General features: G+C 35.4%; 1 protein-coding gene across 11 annotated transcripts in view; it reads right to left on the bottom strand.

Annotated features, from left to right (window-relative positions):
- GOLGA4 (golgin A4) overlaps positions 1-15,350 on the bottom strand; it is a 74,592-nt gene that overhangs the window by 19,155 nt on the left and 40,087 nt on the right. For 10 of the 11 annotated variants that reach the window (XR_014226892.1, XR_014226893.1, XR_014226894.1 and 7 more), the window contains 6 exons: positions 12,171-12,349; positions 11,011-11,142; positions 9,816-9,971; positions 3,607-7,685; positions 2,791-2,912; positions 1,656-1,786 (listed from right to left, as the gene is read on the bottom strand). Coding sequence is in view for 2 of the 11 variants with exons in the window: in XM_082292599.1 (XP_082148725.1) it covers positions 1,656-1,786; positions 2,791-2,912; positions 3,607-7,685; positions 9,816-9,971; positions 11,011-11,142; positions 12,171-12,349 (4,799 nt within the window). In the remaining 9 variants the exon portion in view is untranslated. The remainder of the gene's footprint in view (positions 1-1,655; positions 1,787-2,790; positions 2,913-3,606; positions 7,686-9,815; positions 9,972-11,010; positions 11,143-12,170; positions 12,350-15,350) is intronic. The other variant, XR_014226896.1, reaches the window with a different exon arrangement.

Below are 15,350 nucleotides of genomic sequence, written 5' to 3'. Positions count from 1 at the left end.
ATCTTCTTACCATTTGAGACAAAATTCTCTGCACAATGTGAAATTTCTCAAACATATCATGAGCCAAGTCAAGTACAAGTGGAGTAATAACTGGTAACTTTAGGCTAAATCTGGTGATGTATATGTTCCTATTTCTATCAGAGATGTCAATGAACATGACATACATTTAACTTAATAAAAATATTCCTCAACTTTTCAGATGCTTGCAATACTTCTTTCAGGAACAAAGGAAAAAAAACCTCTAATTTTTTTTTAAATTCCCTGAAACAACAAAAACAAAACACTCATACATATACCTATATTAGATAGATATACAGAATACCTATGTATTCTGTAATTTAAAATATCAAACTACAGTTTATTGCAGTTCCAGGCAACTGTCATTGCCATCATCAGTGAGATGCAAAAAATGACATAGTTCATGTCCTCCAATTGCACATAAGTCAAATTAGCCTAAACCTTCAAGATCATACAATGGCTACAGCATGCTTGTTTCTGACACTAAGGATGAAAGTAGCAGAAAACACAGAGGAATTAGACCAGCTCAACTTCAAATCACATACCTATCTGGGCCTATAAAGTAAGGACATGAGTGGCAACACACTGCACACTGAGGTAAGAGAAATTTAAATTCTCCAGAAATGCAGTATTTAGACCTATTGTACAAAAAAACCCCTATGAAACAAAACAAAACCCACAAACAAACAACAAACCCCACAAAATAAACCAAAACCAAAAAACCCCCAAAATACTAACAAAAAAACCCCTCACAAACTCCAAAAAAACAACCTTTTTTTTCTTTATATCAAAAAACTTTTCTAAATTAGTAAACAAAAGAAAGGGACTCTAAATGTAAAACCCTGCTAATGCTGTTCAGCCTGCTAGAAGTTCAAAAATCAGATTGAAACACAACAGCCTGCCTACATGTCTGAAAATTTTAGTAGGAAGCACGCAGTAATGTTAAGTACATAGATCTTTGGACTGGTAACTGATCACAAACAAACAGCCCACTTACATCTATTACCGCTGGCTCTATTCATGGAATGGTCTCTTTTATTACATTGTTTGTGCAAAGTGGACTAGGATTATCAAAGTCAAAGCCTGCATTCCAATATGATGTACAGTCTAGTGCTGAAAACCATTTAGCCTTTTTGAGCCATACAGGCAGGACTGGAATAATTTACTTGTCTAAAACAGGAGGCATCCTTGGTGAAGTATCCTTAAACTGGCTGGTAACTTCTGGTTGAAATACTACTAGAGCAAAATTATGTCTATCTGCAAATATCATGCAGAAAAACTGTTCATTACAAGCAAAAAAAAAAAAAAAGAAACCTTTACTAGCATAAAAAGTATGCAAACAGACTTCATGGAACAGAACCTTACTTTAAGGGCTATGGCACCAATCTCAGCAGGGCATCAGAGGAAGGAGATAGAGAGAGACACTGCCCCATAAACATTGTATTTAAATCCTTATAAGGAGCAAATACATCACCACCACCACAACTCTAGTAAAAGCTTAATGTCATTCAGTTTTCTCATTCCAATCTGCACACAAACTGCTCAAGGATATAAGAACTTCAGTTTTTCTGTCTAGATATGCAATCAAAGAAGAGTTATTTTGAAATTTATGTAGTCATATCTTTTCAAAAAGATACCTCAAGGATTTCTTCGTATTTTTTCACAGTTCTTTTTAGATCATCATCTTTTTCGGCAATTTTTTTATGCAACTGTGTTGTCTCTATGTGATGATTTTCTATCAACTCATTTTCTACCTCCTGGGCTTTACCTATAAAAAAAATGCAGCATTAAAAAAAGATTTTTTTTTTTTAATTATGTCATAACAGTATTTTAAAAATGTTTCAAAGTAACTGTAAGGAAAACTTGCCATGAAAATTCATTTTTCCACACTGTCAGTTACTATTATGTTCCTTGATCCTAACATGTACGAAATTTGTTGTCTGCAGTTTGGAGCAATTTTTTCTACCTGGTGCTGGAACTAGTTTCTAGAAGATGACAACCAATATTTAACAACTAATTCTATCTCCTATTCTATTGAGAGATGTGACTGAAACTTTTGCAATTCTTCAGAAACTCCTCACCTGTAGGTATACTTCCAGGAACTGGAATCAAAACACACCTTTTTCTCACTTCTCTAATCTCCAACTTACACTATGGTGGCAAAAGACACACAGAGCAGATGAAATATGTTGTACTCTAGTTATAACCACATTGTGTTACAATCAGACGTCATACTCAGTTGGTACCTGCTAGTGGTTAGTGAATGAAGTCTGCAAGACGCAGCTAAGAAAATGCAATTCTGATTCTCAGATGGATCTAAGTTTCTCTAAAAGGCACTCTCCAGATGCCATATATTCAACAATGGAATATTAAAGTTTGTACTACTGAAGACAAAGTAGCATTACAATGGAAACTTACCAATGCACTTTCACCTTCAAAACTTTATTCTCAATTTCTTTTCTACGTATGACAGAAAGATAGGTACCTATGGCTATTATAGGTAACTCTTGCCATGGCAGATGTAAAGAGTGCTAGATCAAAGATCCATCCTGCAGAATAGCTACATATGCATTTTCCTAATTGTACTACAATTAATATTTAACTTATTTCCTAAGCAAGAGAAGTTCTTCCTTTAAGTACTCTAGACATTCATAAAACACATGTTGTGTTTATCATAGTCCCAGGTAAAATCCCCTCCCCAAAACAACAATAACTGAAGATTAGGTTTTCTGACTATTTTACTGATTATGGTTATATTAGTATTTCACTTACTGATTGTCTCTTTTACTGCTGTTTCCAATTCTCTCTCTTTTTGAGCCAGCTGAGTATTGAACTCTCTTATTAACTGCTTTAAGGTGGAGTTGTGCTTTAACTCAATGTCTTCCTGTTCACATCTGTACAAAAATGTCAGAACATACAGCAAGGAAATGTAACGTTTAAAGAGTGTGCAAAAACACCAGGCAAGGCAAGAGATGTGGGAATTTCTCCAAAACTGTTTTAAAATGAGATGGTTTTGAATTATGAGAATTCTGTGAGATTCAGGGAGGCTTTTTCTTCCTCTCCTATCTAATTCACCAGGTAGGCATAGGTGTTTCATTTAAAAACAAACCAGAACTGAACCCTTTCAAAGATGCAGAGTTTTTGTTGAGAAAATTGAAGAACTGGAGGAAAAGAATGTGCCATGAAAAGCAGAATTTTTAGAATTGCTTGAGAAACTTTTAAGAGTGCTGAGCAGTACACCGCATTTTGTGCAGTACATATAAACAACTATTGATACCATCTGAACATGGAGCTCTCAGTACTAAGTTTTAATAAACTTTGTTTCCTGTTTGAGAAAAATAGAGTCATATTATATGCTTTGACAATGTTGAAAATGACCATCACTGAAACAGATCAGAAATGGTATTACTTTGCCAAAACTCAAACCTCTTTTCTTGCTATTTCTCTAAGTCTATTTAGAAAAATTAAAGAAAAGTATCAGTCATTATTTCCTTGTTACAAACTGAGCTTTAGAAAACTATTCTTGAGGTTTTAGTGACTAGACATAAAATACAGAACTGGTAACACAAACAGGAACAAAGAATTTACCTGATTTTCTGCTCCATTTCTTCTAATGACTCCTTCTTTACTATATCAAGCTCTTGCTGATGTTCCTTTCGCAGAGTACGTATGTCTTTTTGAAGATTATTAACTTCTTTGCGTAGTTTCTGTTTCTCCCCTTCAGTCTCTTCCAGTTTAGTCTGTAAGTCCTTCTGCTGGTTCTGCATATCAACTAGCAACTTCTGCAGCTCCAAAACAGACCTAGCCTTTTCTTCAGCATTTTCCTCAAAAGCTTTAAGACTGTAATTTCTTTCATCCAACTGTTGCTGTAGACATTTTAGCTTTTCTTCGTATCTTAAACTCCTATCTTCCATCTCAATCTTATGCACTTCATTTTTCTTCACTATATTATTTTCTAACTCTTTTATCTTCTGTTCTAAAGACTGACTGAGTTCCTCCTTTTCCTGCATTTTTTTCTGGAGATCTCCAATTATACTCTCCATATCAAGATGTTTTTGTTCTTTAACTTTCAGTTCTTCCCTACTGCTTGCTAAAACACCACCACAACAAGCATGCTCATCCGCTAACAATGAATATTTTTTTGTTTGTTCCTCAAGTTCTTTCCTGAGACTTTTGGTCCTAACCTGCTCTTCCTGATGGCTCTTCTCAACACATTCTAGTTTTTTAAGGAGTTCTTTCTGTTTGTTTTGCAGTTCTAGATGAGAGTCATTACTCTCTCGTTGTTCCTTCTCATACTTCTGTAATAATGCATCTTTTTCGGTTAAGCTCCTCTGTAACACCTGCATTTTCTCTTTGTATGTCTGTTGGACATTCTCAAGTAAGTTATTTTTCTCTTGTTCTACAGCAGCTTTTACACTGTCTACTTTTTCTAGCATTTCCTTCTCTAATTCTGTGGAATCTCTTGTTGACCTAATTTTTTTTTCTAAGGTCTCAATTTTGGCTTCTCTCTCTTGCACTTTCTGCTCCAGCTCTCTTAACTGATCCTCTCTATCTTGCTTAAATTGCTGTTTCTTTTCTTCCATCTGAGACAGTAACTGCTTTCTAATAGAACCTATTTTTTGCTCTGCCTTCTTTTTCAGATCAGCCAGCTTAGTGCTGTTCTCTGCATTCAGTCTCTCTTCTAATTCTTTCAGTTCTTCCTCTTTCCTTTTAAGTATCACTGACTTAATTTGATCAAATTCCTTCTCCTTTGCTTCAAAATCAGCTTTCAGTGAACCTATTTGCTTCTCAAGATTAAGCACTTTTTCTTCAGCCTTCTTAAATCTATTTTCCTTTTCAAAAGCCACCTTCTCTGCCTGATGGAGTTGCCGAGCTATCTCTTTTTTCTCTGTGTCTTTTTGTTCATTAGACTTTTTAAGTTCCTCCACCAAGGAATCATTTTCTATAGTTTTCTGAGCAATGTCTTTTTCTAGTTCAGCAATTTTTGCTGCTTGTTTTTTTAACTTTGAAGTTAACTCACTTTCTTCCTTTTCCCTCCTGTTTTGCTTTTGTTCCAATTCACTTTTTAAACTATCAAGATTCCTGCTTTGTTTAGCCAGCTGTTCCTTCAGTTTATTTAGCTCTTCATCTTTTTTATTGGCTTCAATATTGCTTAATTCGAGTTTGCTCTGCAAATCTTTGATAGTATCGTGATTTTGTGTAAACCTGGTTTGTGCTTTCATCTTCCACTCTGACAGCTGGGCTGTGCAATGATCTATCTGATCAAGAGCTGATGCTTTTTCTTGACTCAGCATCTCAACTCTGGATGATAACTCTTCTACTTGATTTAACAACTGCAACCGATCCTCTTGATGTTGTTTGCTTAGCAGAGATATGGCTGCTTCCTTCTCTGTTAAACTTACTGTGCTTTCAAGTCTAACATTAAGATCATTAACTGTTTTGTTGAGAGCAGACACTTCAGATTGCTTTTCCTGGAGTTCTTTCCTCATTGATGTGACAGCATTGATATTTTCAGACAACTCTTTCCTCAGCTGTGTTATGCAAGTTTCTTTCTCTGATGCTGCTTGCTGCTGATGCCCTCCCTCTTTTTGCAATTGTTCCTTTTCTGTTACAAGTCCTTCAATGTCAGCTCTCATGGATATAATTAAATTGTCCTTCTCTTGCAGCTCTAGCATTGACTTTTGCAAAGAAGTAGTAGCAGCAGAATGATGCTCTGTTATTTCTCTAAGTTGAGCTTCTAGTACAGTTATCTTCCTTGTTTTGATTAATATTGCTTCTTTAACTTTTGCAGTTCGGTGTTCACAGTCTGCAATTTTACATGTTATTATGCCAATTTTTTCATTACATTTTTCAATTAATTCATTGCCTTTAGTATGCAATGAAGCTTCAGCATTCTTCCAAGCATCTAACTGGGTTGTAAGTACTCCTGACAACCTTTTAAACTCAGCTTCTTTTAGCCGAATTGCCTCTATTTTTTTCTCATAATTTTCATGATCTTTATACTGAGAAGATTGCACAGTTTGGAGTTTCTCTTCAAGGGTTCTTAGTGTATCAGCCAGCTCAGTGATTGCGGCTTTGTCCTTCTCTTCAACTGCTTTCTGTTTACTGAGCTGTTCCTGAAGTCCTGTCTGTTCTTTCAGGGACTGTTTAAGTTCACTTTCCAATTTTTTCAACTGTGTTTTCAGGTCACTTTCCTTATCTGACAAAGCATTCACCTTAGCCACTGACTGCCTTAGCTGTTCTTGCAAATCCTTCAAGCATGCCTCCCTTCTCACTTGTTCTTCCTTCAGTTGGGTTACTTCTGTTCTGGAGTCCTCCTTTTCAGCACTGAAAATTAAAAGCTTTTGTTTCAGATCTCCAACTTCCTGCTCTTTCTCTTGCAGCTCCATATCATGTTCTTCCCTGAGCTCTTCAATCTGCTGATTAAGTTTCTTTTCCCAACTTTGGATTACATCTTCCAATTTCTGCCTGTAATCCTCAGCAAGACTGTCTAGCTGCTCTTTCTGATTAGATTCCAGTTTTGACACTGCATCATTGATTCCAGATGAGCTGGCATGTGCCATTTCCAAAATTTTAGTATTGAATTCACTCTCTTTCTGACTGAATTCCAACTGCTTGTTTTCAAGCTCTTTTTTAAGTTTAGCTTCCTGCTCAGCAAGTTTATTTTTGAAAGTTTCCTGCATATCTTTTGATTTCTGTTCCATTTTCTCCACTTTCTTCTCCTGATATTTCAGTTTACTTTCATACTCTCCTTGTAAAGCACTAATCCTCTCCTCTGCAGCTAACAGTTTCTGTTTAAGCCCTTCCACTTGCTTGTTCTGTAACTTCTTCATGTGCTCAATTTCATTTTCCTTCTCAGTCAGACTTCTCTTCATCTCATCAGCCTTTCTTTGGAGATCCTTCAGCTGACATTCATATTGTTGTGTTAGAGTGGTTACTTTCTGTGTATTTTCACTGTTTTGCTCCTCTAGCTTTGCAGACACTTGGACAAGTTCAGCTTCAGATCTTTCTGCAGATTCCTTTAGTTTCCGTTCACGTGCTTTTAACTCCTCCAAATGTCTGTCTTTCTCCTCCAGTGACTGCTTGAGTTTGTTGAGTTCCTCTTTGAGTACCTTCTCAACATCTTGAATAGACATTTCATGCTCTTTTAACATTGCTTCAATCACTTCACTGTGCCGTTTCCTCTCTTCTTCCAATTCTCCTTTCAGTTCTTGCTTTGCTTCACACACTTTACTATTCAATTCTGAGAGCTCTTGTTCTAAATCATGACGAACTTTTAGTGCTTCTGATAGCTCAGAAGACAGTGCTTCTAATTCTGTTTGTTTCACGTCAAGTTTTTCTAAAGTTTTTTCATTCATCTCTTCTATATGTGCACAGAAAACTGTTTCTTTCTCTTTCAAAATGGTATGTATCTCTTGTTGTTGCTTTTCTCTTATTTTTTCTATTTCAGTTATTTGTTGTTGCTTTAAAATTTCAAGTTTTTCTGTCCAAAGCTTTTCTTGCTGCTGTTTCACATTCTCCAGTTCTTTATTGTGTTTTTCAACCATATCACTGATTTCCTTACTGTGCTGGTTTTTTTCAGACTCTATGAGAATACTTAATTCCTCTGACTGCTTTCTGTCATCTTGCGAATACTTTGCAAGAGAGCTTTCCAGTTCAAGAATCCTCTGTTAGAATAAAGTTTTAAAAGAATATGAATATTCAAAAGGCAACAATTTGATTAATTTTTAAAAAATCTTACCAGGTTCACATAACTACAGGTCACTTATTCCATTATTTTTAGTGAATGTCAACTTCTTCTATAAGCCTTTTATTCATCTGGTTTGTTCTCACCTTTGCTTCCATTATGGAGAGTTAGTTATTTAGTAAAAAACTTTCTATTTCACTGCAGTGGAAATAAACACAAAAACTTGAAAATAATGTAACTAATTCAAATAAAGTAAGTCGTGATATTTATGAGAGATATGTTCACATTTTCTTCCTAAAGTAAAGTACCAACATACAGGATGAAAGATATAGGGAATTTAGGAATAGTATTATGAAGTTTTGTACCTGCTTACTGATTTATCAATAATTCTACCTCCCATGGAAATGCTGCTGAAAAGCTTTGATGCTTCTATGGGCAAAAATTCCAAACTAATATCTGGGAGTGGTGGAATAATGTACAAACTTGCCTTAGCAGATAATACAATGTTACTCATTACACAAAGCAAAGGACACTTCAAAAATTTAAGCAAATCTTTTTGCTTACTGGGTGGTGCATTCCTCCCTCCTTTTCAGGCCACACTGAGATCTGAGAAATGCTCATTAGGCCTCAGCCTTGAAAAAACAGCACCTGGACTCAGCTCTTCCCAAGCTTATCAGAAACACTGTCTACTCCCAGAAACTGCTGCTAATAAGCTCGTGTTTTCCTTATGAATAGCACTGGAAACTACTTTTCTTGCCTGAATGGCATAACATACCTGCTCTCACACTTTCAAAGAAAGTGCCAAACCAAACTGTGGCCAGGATGGAACATTGTTATGACTAAAGCCCACTCTCTAGCGACCCTGTAAACAGCGGTCCAAAATGAGACCCTTTGAGCTCTCCTGGACTGCAGCAAGCTGTGACGAGCAATCTCCCACTGAGTGGGACACCTCTCAGAGCTAGTGAACGCTCAAGTTTTTTGTACTCGGAGGATCAACAAACAACGGCAAATCCTGGACCAATTCACTCCTTGATACTCAACCCTTCATCCACTGGGGGGATGCAAAGGCATCTGAGGTAAGTATTTCACTTACCTTCCAGGGGAGTTTTTCACAGGTACCTTGCTTGCACTAACTCTTTATGTCTGTGTGCATGCACGTGCACATATGCTATAGCAAAGCTGGGAGAAATGCTGCTTTCTTAGATGTTTAAGTATCTTAGATATGTAAGTAAGCTAGACCTGTAAGTAAGGTTAAGTCACAACTTAAGTGGAATGCTGCTAAGTGTTGTTCTTTGCTAAGTTGCTAAGTTTAACTTACAGGTTAGGTTAAATGCTGTTAAATGTTATTCCTCTGCTAAATTGTTAAGGTTAAGTTGTAAACTGAGTTAGGTATAAGGTAGTGCTACTTCTTTATTAAATTGTTAGGTTTAAGGCATAATTTAAGTTAAAATACTCTTAAGTTTGAGTGCTGTTAAACTTTTAGGCTGTATTCCCTTTTATCTTTGCCCTCACTGTCTTTTTGTTACATGCACCTAAACACACACACACACACATAGCCCCACACACCCTAGACAGTTCTTGGTTCATTTCTGTTTGATTGCCTGGATTTTGTTTGGTTTTGCTGTTCCTTGTTTTTCCTTACTGTTCTGTAAGTAGTAGAGTGAATCTTGCCAACGAATTTTGTTGTGCTCTCACTTAATATTAAATCTAGCTTTTACTGATACCCTTGCTGCTGATTTTTTTAAGCAATCTCAAACACTCATTTGTAGCACTTACTAAAGTATCCTTATAAGCATTTGTAAGGTAGCAGTACCCAGAAATTAAACAGCCTGAAATTTAACCCCTCTGTATAACATACCTAAAAATTAAGTAGATGGATACAAATTCATACCCCACACCATGCTATAAAGTGAATGTATTTCTATATTTTGCCACCTAATCTTATAAAAAACTAGGGGCTGCAGAATAGCATGGCAATACACTAAACTTTTGTCACTTTAATCCCACAAGACCCAATCACAAGAAATCACCATTTGTAAACTTGCCACAGCTAAACACATACCTAAAGGACAACTTGTAAATGCTTAAGTCTTTTGAAATCTTTACTCACAGTTCTACAAGTCTCTACTTCTTGATGCATCTTCTGAACTTTCTTGTCACACTCAGACTGTATGGCTTTCTTCTGCAGCTCTAATTCTTCTAAGGCTAGGGTTTGTTGCTGCTCTTGCTCTTGAAGGGCTTTTAAGCACTTGCTCTGATTTTTTTCCTGCATGAAGAAGTACAACTAAACAATAAACTACAAATATAATCATCCCACTTTCAAGAACATTATTATAGGGTATTTTAAAGTGAGTTAACAGGAGTCATACACTATTTATCTTTATTTTCTACACAAAAACACATGGAGTTTGTATTTGATCTGTGAAAACACAATTGTAATAAATCACTTCCTTTTTTTTTTTTTGGAAAGCATTTGTCTTTGCATGAGAAACGTAATGCAATCAAGCCTTCCATTTTCGTTTGTTTACCATTATTAATTGAAAATAACATCTTAGAGGAATAAATTCTGTTCTCCCTTGATTCCACTGCTAATATATTTTTAAGCTTCTGTTTCTTATAATTAAGGAAATAACCTGCAAAACAGGTAGAAAAATATAGTCGGGACAGGACTGTCCAAGACCCTCAGTCCTAGTCACTATCCGTCACAGAGGGGCACAAAAACCAATTGATTATTTGAAACAGATAAATATAGACAATATATACACATATGTTACATATATATCCATTATTTAGGCAAAATTACATGATTATCTATAGTGGATTACAGTTCATGAAAAAGCGCAAAGAATTCCAAGAATTCTTCCCAGTCTGATTTTGAATAAAATTCTTTTTCTGAGGTCAAACACTATGAATAGTTAACCCCATTCACATAACACAACACAACCAGACATAACTATACGAACACTTTTAAAACAGCCTAATTTTTTCTACTTCTTTTATTCTAGTTGCTGGGGCTGATTGCCAATGATCCATAGGAAGGTATTAAAAAACAATTTCAAAAAAACAAATAGTTTCCACAAGATACAGTTGTTACTGAGCATTGATAGTGATAAGTTATCATTATTCAGTCTGGATCATTGCAGCTACTTTCTTTTCATGTTGCTGAAGTCTCTGAGGTATTTGACTTTTGGAGAGCACTCCTATCTCTGAGCACAGAAGGACTCTCACTGTGGAACAGTGTTAACCCAAGACCGCTAATCCCAACACACACTTAAAGTCCTTCTATGCATTTTAGGTTTACATACAAGAGCTGCCTTCATCTTCTCCTGGAACACCTTTTCTTGAGCCTGTAATCTCTCATTCAGCTCCTGATCTTTGGTAGCCAGCTCTTTTTGATGGATTTTTTCTAGTTCAGCAACTTGTTCTTCTGAAGACTTCTGTGAATTAAAGTCAGAAAAAACTGACTTAATATTTCAAAATATTAACTAACACTTTGTATTTTTTCTTAGTAAGAAAGCAGTGCAACAGAGAGAAGAAACTGGAACCATCTCTTCTCTCCCTTTGAATAAGTAATGATCACTTGGAGTGCTTAATATTAAGCCCTAACAGTTCTTATTTTCAAGCTTGAAGTTATCCATCTTCTTTCTCAAGTCTTTCATAGTTTTACTAGAGGAAACACCACATTTTCTAAAGATTCTTCTACCAAGGCAACTTAGTGTTTTCAGTTCAAACATGATAATACATTGGAAAATGAACTTTTTTGTAGCTTTCCCAGTATTCTTATTTCGTGAGCCAGAAAGTCAAGTGGTGATACTCTATGTCGACAGTTATGTACAACCTACATCCGTGCTTTATTTAAGAATAATGTAAAGCATGTCAGTCATCCCCTTAAAGCATCAGTGTGTTCTCTTAGAAAAATAAATACCATTATAAATGTCAACACAAAAACTGTAACTTAAGGGTGTTCAAATTTACAGCTTTGCAAAGCATGTGAAGTAGTCCAGCAATTCCTACCTGAATACACCAGGTGAAGCAAATTATAGAAACTTTTAACCAGCAAACAATATGGCAACAAGTTCTTAAACATTTACACATACTCAGCTAGGATAATGATTAAAAACTAAAAGTGATTAAAACCCAAGATCCTGGTGGAGATGTGTGAGCTTCCTGCCATTAATCTCTTCTTCTTGACTCTGCTTAAAGTCTCAAGTATAGTTTTAATAAATAATTTTATTAAATACTGTGAAGCAAGCAGTAATATTATTTATTTTTACATGCCACTAATGAACTGATTTAAATTGCTGGAGGAAAAAAATCTATTAGGAGTTTTCTATTTTGCATTAAGTAAATCTTTCATCACAGAAAATATTTTTATAGATTTTATTAAATAGCAAAAGCTTTATAACAGAGTTCTGCCATACTGATGTATTTTACAACTATAGCTTAACCGTAATAAAGTTTTTACCTTCATAATCTCTACCACCTCTTGTTTCACTCTGGTTAATTCCCACTGAAGATTTACTCTCTCTTCTTCACTTGCCTTTTCTACTGCTTTAATTTTTTCATCCATTTCTGTCTGCAGTTTTTTCCGGGCTTCCTCTGTCTTTTGGGCAATACTTAGAGCCTTCTCAAGCTCTTCAAAAGCTGCCAAGAAAAAAAAAGTATATAATAATTGAGAAATATCTATGTATTTTGATAGAATTTCACAAATAACAAGAACGAACTTAGGAATCCATCAAGCATTCACATGTTTATTATCTAGAAAGGAAAGAGAACTGACAAATAGATGTGAATTTTTTCCAATACATCCTGTAGCTTAATTTGTTTGCCTAAAATCACTATAAAATGCATAAACCATATTAATGAATGAACTATTAACACTCCTCTTCTGCCTATACGTGCTGAATAACTTTGAAGAATTGAAAAACAGCTGCACAAAGGAAAGGCAATTCACACTAAAACAAGCAGACAGAAACATAAACCAAGAATGACTACTATGCAAGTCAGTTATTAGTGGGTCATGAAAAGTTTCTCCTGAATAGAACACCAATGTATACCAGGCACTTTATTTACCTAAGAGTAATTTCAAACTGTAAAACCTAGAGAATCGTTTCTTCAAACTGTGTTTCATGGAGTCCACAGAGATGATGGCTTTGCTAATTTCATTATCTCACTACTTAGATTTAAATACCAATGTAGTTTTTGAGTGTTAAGAAAACTGTCCTGCGCGTCTAATGTCACAAATAAAATGTAAAAATAAAAAAAATATTAAAAGTTAAGATATGCTCCCAGAAAACTTGAATAGCTATAAGTTGTTTCAAAAGAACACTCAAGCTGCAGTGTTGAAATTTATTTATTCTTGCATAGGATTCACAAATCCACTGAAACACATTTTAATTTACAAAATAGAAGCAATAACTCCATAGTTTCATCTCATGCTAAGGAGAAGTATTCTAACATGCTTTATTCACTTCACAGATGATAATTTAGATGTAAAAAGAAAGCAAATAAATTCCAATATTGTGAGCTCGTTTATTTATTCAATACCCCTAAAACTCACTACAACTGACATCAGAATCTATATAGAATTACACAAGACTAGAGTTCAATCACTATTAGGGAAATCTCGTTTCCTGAATGAATCATGAATGTGGAAAAGCCCTGCTGCATATTAGAAAAATTCCGTCTCAGAACACTCTACTATATGGTTAATACTTTGCATAACAGAATTTTGGCAAAACACCTCTGTAAAATGCAAAATCACAGTGCCAATATCAAGACTGTAATTTATCAGAGCACAACCCCCTAAAAGTATATTATTCTACTATGCCCTGGACTACTTGGATTCTATTTTGCAAGGAAACAGAACAAAATAATTTTTGAAGTGTTATGCTAGGTTTTCTTGCAATAAATTCTGTCCCCAAAAGAAAATCATAATAGACATACACATCTCCAGTTTTTTTGATTCATCATTAGTTAGTAGGCATTCACAGCAGCTATTGAAATCTTTGCTTTTTTGAAATTATCTTTAATAGCATTCAGGCATGTGTTTGAGAAGTGAGTAACAATTTCCATTCCACATCTTTTAATAACATTAAAAACTGAAGATTTTAACCACAGTCTATACTTTTGAGGCAATGCTGCAAATATGTTTTCAAGTAACTTATTTTCATAAAACTGGATTCGCCCAAATTCTGACCTTTTACAGAATTTTCTTCTGTTTTCTGAAGAAGCCTTTTTCTGACTACTCACAGCAACAATCATGCTTTAAGGCAAAATGGGGCTGTTATCGACTCTGGCGATATCAAAGCACACCACTGTATCCACTTTTCCACTCCTGGCTCTGCTTAAATGCTAAAACTACTAAAAAAATTAAGAGCACTCAAGATTACTTTAAATAGGAAAATAGTCTAATATATAATACAAACATCCACAAGGCTTATAGCTCCTTATTTTGCACAGTTCTTCACATGCCTATCAAAGCATTTGCCACCTGCATTCTGCAGGACTCAAGTTCTGCCCCCTTGCCACACTGGGTACAACTTGATTATGAATACAGCCTGCAGAACTGTGTTTGGAGAATGTTAGTGACTTCCCTGATGCTCCTCTCAGTCCTAACAAAAGCAGACCAAGTAAATCTGGCCAAGTCCTTCAGGATTACAGCATCATAGATATCTTTTTCCAAAACAAAAAACAAACAAACAAACAAAAAAACCTGAACAAGCAAACAAAAAAATCGAACCAAAAAAACCCCCACCCTATGGACCTTTGCAAAGTACAGGTTGAAATTAAAGTCTGCAAGTAGAACATTAAGTTATTAAACTTTTCCATACACATTTTCTGGTTCTTGTTCTGAGCATCATGTACTTTTATTTTCTTTGAGAAACATGTTACTTCTGCAAAAGGAAAGAGAATACATTTGCCATAGCCCGCAGATCAGTCAAAGAGAAGATCCAGGTTCACACAAGAATTGACTACTGATACGGAATTGCTGAGCAACATGCAGTACAAAAGCTGCATCACCATGACCACAAGCAGGATGCCATCACAAAAAACAGACAAAAGCTGATGGTTAAAAAGCCAAAGAGGGTATGAAAGCACAAAGAAGCAATACTTCACAGAAACACACTTAGCCCTCTAAAAGTTAAATTATATGCATCTCAGGCACATTTAGCCCTTAAGCAAAACAAAGTATTTTCATTCAAAGTAGTTAATTCTAGGGTAGCTGGACACAACCAAGTTTCAAACCAGCAGAGGGCTAAACTATCATTAAGCAGACAGAATGTGGTCTCTATTATCACTTTTATTTTTAATCTGTGAGGGATTTTAATTCTACCATGTATAAAAGCATGAAATAAAGTCCATGTTTTTATTTAAATATACCTATTCTGAATGCAGAGAGTAAAGGCACTGCCTCTGCACTCTTCTCCAGCTTGGATAACTTTGTTCAGGGAAGGTCTTTCAACCAAGTATTGGCTGAATGAAGTCTTACAAAGGCACATTAGCAAATCAGAAATAAAAACAAGTACACCAACAGAGTCTCAGGTGAGTCTTGCAAAACCCCATTCATGTGACAAAGACAGACAAACTGGAAACTCTCCTGTGCAGTATGTGTTATAAACATATACTGTAATATTGGCTTCTC

This window comes from Coloeus monedula (genome assembly GCF_965178545.1).
Source record: "Coloeus monedula genome assembly, chromosome: 1".
NCBI classification, from domain to species: domain Eukaryota; kingdom Metazoa; phylum Chordata; class Aves; order Passeriformes; family Corvidae; genus Coloeus; species Coloeus monedula.
Note: the sequence above shows the minus strand (reverse complement) of the source record. Positions and strands in the feature narration are given on the sequence as shown.